The sequence below is a fragment of the Hypomesus nipponensis genome, chromosome 25 (genome assembly GCF_054491055.1).
Source record: "Hypomesus nipponensis isolate SF chromosome 25, ASM5449105v1, whole genome shotgun sequence".
Taxonomy (NCBI): domain Eukaryota; kingdom Metazoa; phylum Chordata; class Actinopteri; order Osmeriformes; family Osmeridae; genus Hypomesus; species Hypomesus nipponensis.
In genome coordinates this window covers 3315001-3317500 of record NC_140385.1, presented here as the reverse complement: position 1 = coordinate 3317500, position 2500 = coordinate 3315001, and the positions used below count along the sequence as shown (strand labels likewise).

At 65.0% G+C, this 2500-nt stretch overlaps 1 protein-coding gene across 1 annotated transcript in view; it reads right to left on the bottom strand.

Moving 5' to 3' along the window:
• The window catches only part of nhsl2 (NHS-like 2), a 22952-nt gene that overhangs the window by 4406 nt on the left and 16046 nt on the right, over positions 1–2500 (bottom strand). Inside the window, exon 6 of the mRNA XM_084692074.1 lies at positions 227–2500. This exon is cut by the window's right edge and continues 28 nt beyond it. Within this exon, the coding sequence (XP_084548200.1) occupies positions 227–2500 (2274 nt within the window). The remainder of the gene's footprint in view (positions 1–226) is intronic.

Here is a 2500-nt window from a genome sequence, read left to right as displayed (position 1 = left end):
CTATCTCGCTCTAAATATATCTGCTCATGTCCAGGGGAGTTTGGTCTAGATCTCTTTACATGTCTCTATCATTTTCTTTCTCCTTCTATGAATCTCCATTGTTTTCTGACATGTTAACAGAAACATGCAGGAAATGGATTCTTGTTGGAAGAGATGCAACAGGTAAGTGGATGTAACAGGAAGTTGAAGCCAAACAGGAAGTGATGCATCAGGAAATTGTCCTTACCTTGGTTTTCTTCTTCTCCAACTCGGCCAGACAGGAGATGGTCATCCTGGACGGCAGAGTCTTACTCTTGTCCTGGAGCTCCTGGTTTTCCTGGCTGCAGGGGGAAGGGAGCGAGCCTCCGTCCTCAGGCCCAAGACGAAGCTTCGTGTCTGGGTCGAACTCTGGCTCGAGGGTGGGGTCCTCCAGGAGGGGCTGGGGGTCCGGTAGAGGAGGGAGGTCGTAGAGGGACTGGGTGTGGGTGAGGAAGGGGGAGTCGTAGGAGGACTGGGGGGTGAGTTCGGAGGGGCTTGGGGGAGTCTGAGCGGGGGGCCGTTTGGGCTTGGGCCTCCTCATGACCTTGTAGATGTTCCCTACGGGTGTGGGGCGGTCTACGGGGGAGGCAGGGGGGGAGTCGGGGGTGACGGGGGAGGAGGAGGGGGAGGGGGCCTTGAACAGGAGGTTGACGGGCCGTTTGGGCAGAGGGGGCTTGACGGCCACGGGGGGCTTGGTCTTGGGAGCGACGGGGGGCGGGCTGAGGTCGCGACCCTGCTCCTCCTCAATGGTGTCCGAGGCGCCGTCCGGGAAGTCCTCCGGGTCGGAGCGCGAGACGGAACGCAGGCGGATGTTCCGGAGCTCGATCTGGGAAACCACGGGCAGCGCCGAGGACGAGGCGGTGGCGGCGGTGGCGGCGGCGGCGGGGGGAGGGGCGACCTTGCCAGGCTTGGAGGCGGCAGACGTGTCGGAGTGGCGCCGGCCGGCTTTCTGTTTGGGCTTGAGGGACGACAGCTCCAGGTGGGCGTTTCCCGGCATCTCGAAGGACAGCCGGGAACGGGCAGCCGGGTCCCTGGGCGAGGTCGCCGGGAGCGACGACTTCCTCTCCGGGATTTTGGGACGCATCTTACACCCCGGCGTGGAGGCGGGGCAAGTGGGGGTTCCCGCCATCTGACTGGTGGGGACAGTGGGCGTGGGCGTCTCTGATTGGCTGGAGTAGCCGCTGGATGGCGACAGCAACCCCGGGGGACGGAAAGGGGAGGAAGCTTTGGCCTCGGCCTCGATGGAGAGCTGGGAGGGGGAGGTGGCGCGGGAGGTGGCGGGGGAGTCGAGGAGCGACTCGGAACTCCCCCTCACCTTCATGCACTCGATCACCGTGGTACCCGTTGCCGTGCTCGACCCCGACAACGACCTGTAGGGGTCGTTGGACTTCCACTCCCCCAGCTGCCAGTGCTCGGAGAAACTGAGCTCCGATTCCCTGTCCGGGCCCTGGACTTCCAGGGTAGGGGGGTGCTCCAGCCCACCGTGGCCCAGATGGGGCGCCTCCAGCTGGGGTTTGGGTCCAGCGGAGACTGGAAGGAGGAAATCGGGCTGGAAGTCCTGGAGGTGCTCTCCCCGAGGGATGTGGAGGCTCTTGGGCCGGCCGTCCCGGTACAGTCTCTCCTCCGACGCCACCCGACGCCGGTCGCCGTCGCTCAGGTTTTTCATGAGCGACACGCTCCGTACCGGCGGCGGCGGCTTCCGCTTGGGCTTCTTCAGCGAGATGGACCGGGAGCGGAGCCGAAGGCGTCCCTCTGAGCCGGTGAAGTCCACCCCGGTGACCGAGAGGTTGTCGACGCTCGTGCCGTCTTCGGAGCTCCCACTGGGGTAGAGGAGGGCGTAGCTCTCCCCCCGGTCTGGGTGGAGGAGGTGGTGGAGGTGCCGGTGGTCCGTCACCAGCATCACGCTTCCGTTGCCGGTTGCGGTCCCGTTACCGGTCACCGCGGAGATCCCGCTGACGTTGTCGGCGGAGCAGAAGGACTCGGAGTCCGTCGGGGTGGAGAGAGAACGTTCCCGGAACTTGAAGGCGTTGGCCGCGGCGATGGAACGTGCCGACCTCTCCCGTCGAACCTCCCCCGACCCCGGGCCGGTCGCCACGGCGCCCTCGGTCTCGCTCCTCCTCCCGATGCCCATCATCATCGCCATGGTTACGCCGGCCCCGCCTCTCAGGTGGACGGAGGACGTTTCGGACGTGAACGAGCCGGAGTACGATTGGGAACTCGGCTGCCTGCCTCCTTCGCCCGTCCCGACTACATTTCCCAGAGTCCCCTGCTGCCTCTGAGACCCCCCGGCGTTTCCTCTTCCTCTTTCCTCTCCTGCGTAGCTGTAGGCCTCGTTCCAGGCGCCAGGGGAGAAGGTGGAGCCGGGGGGTCCGTTCCAAGACGAGGAGGGAGAGGAGGAGCAGAGGAGGGTGGAGGAGTGGTCCATCAACCCCAGGGAGGTGGAGGAGGAGGGGCCGAGCGAGTCCAGGGGAGACTGGGGGAG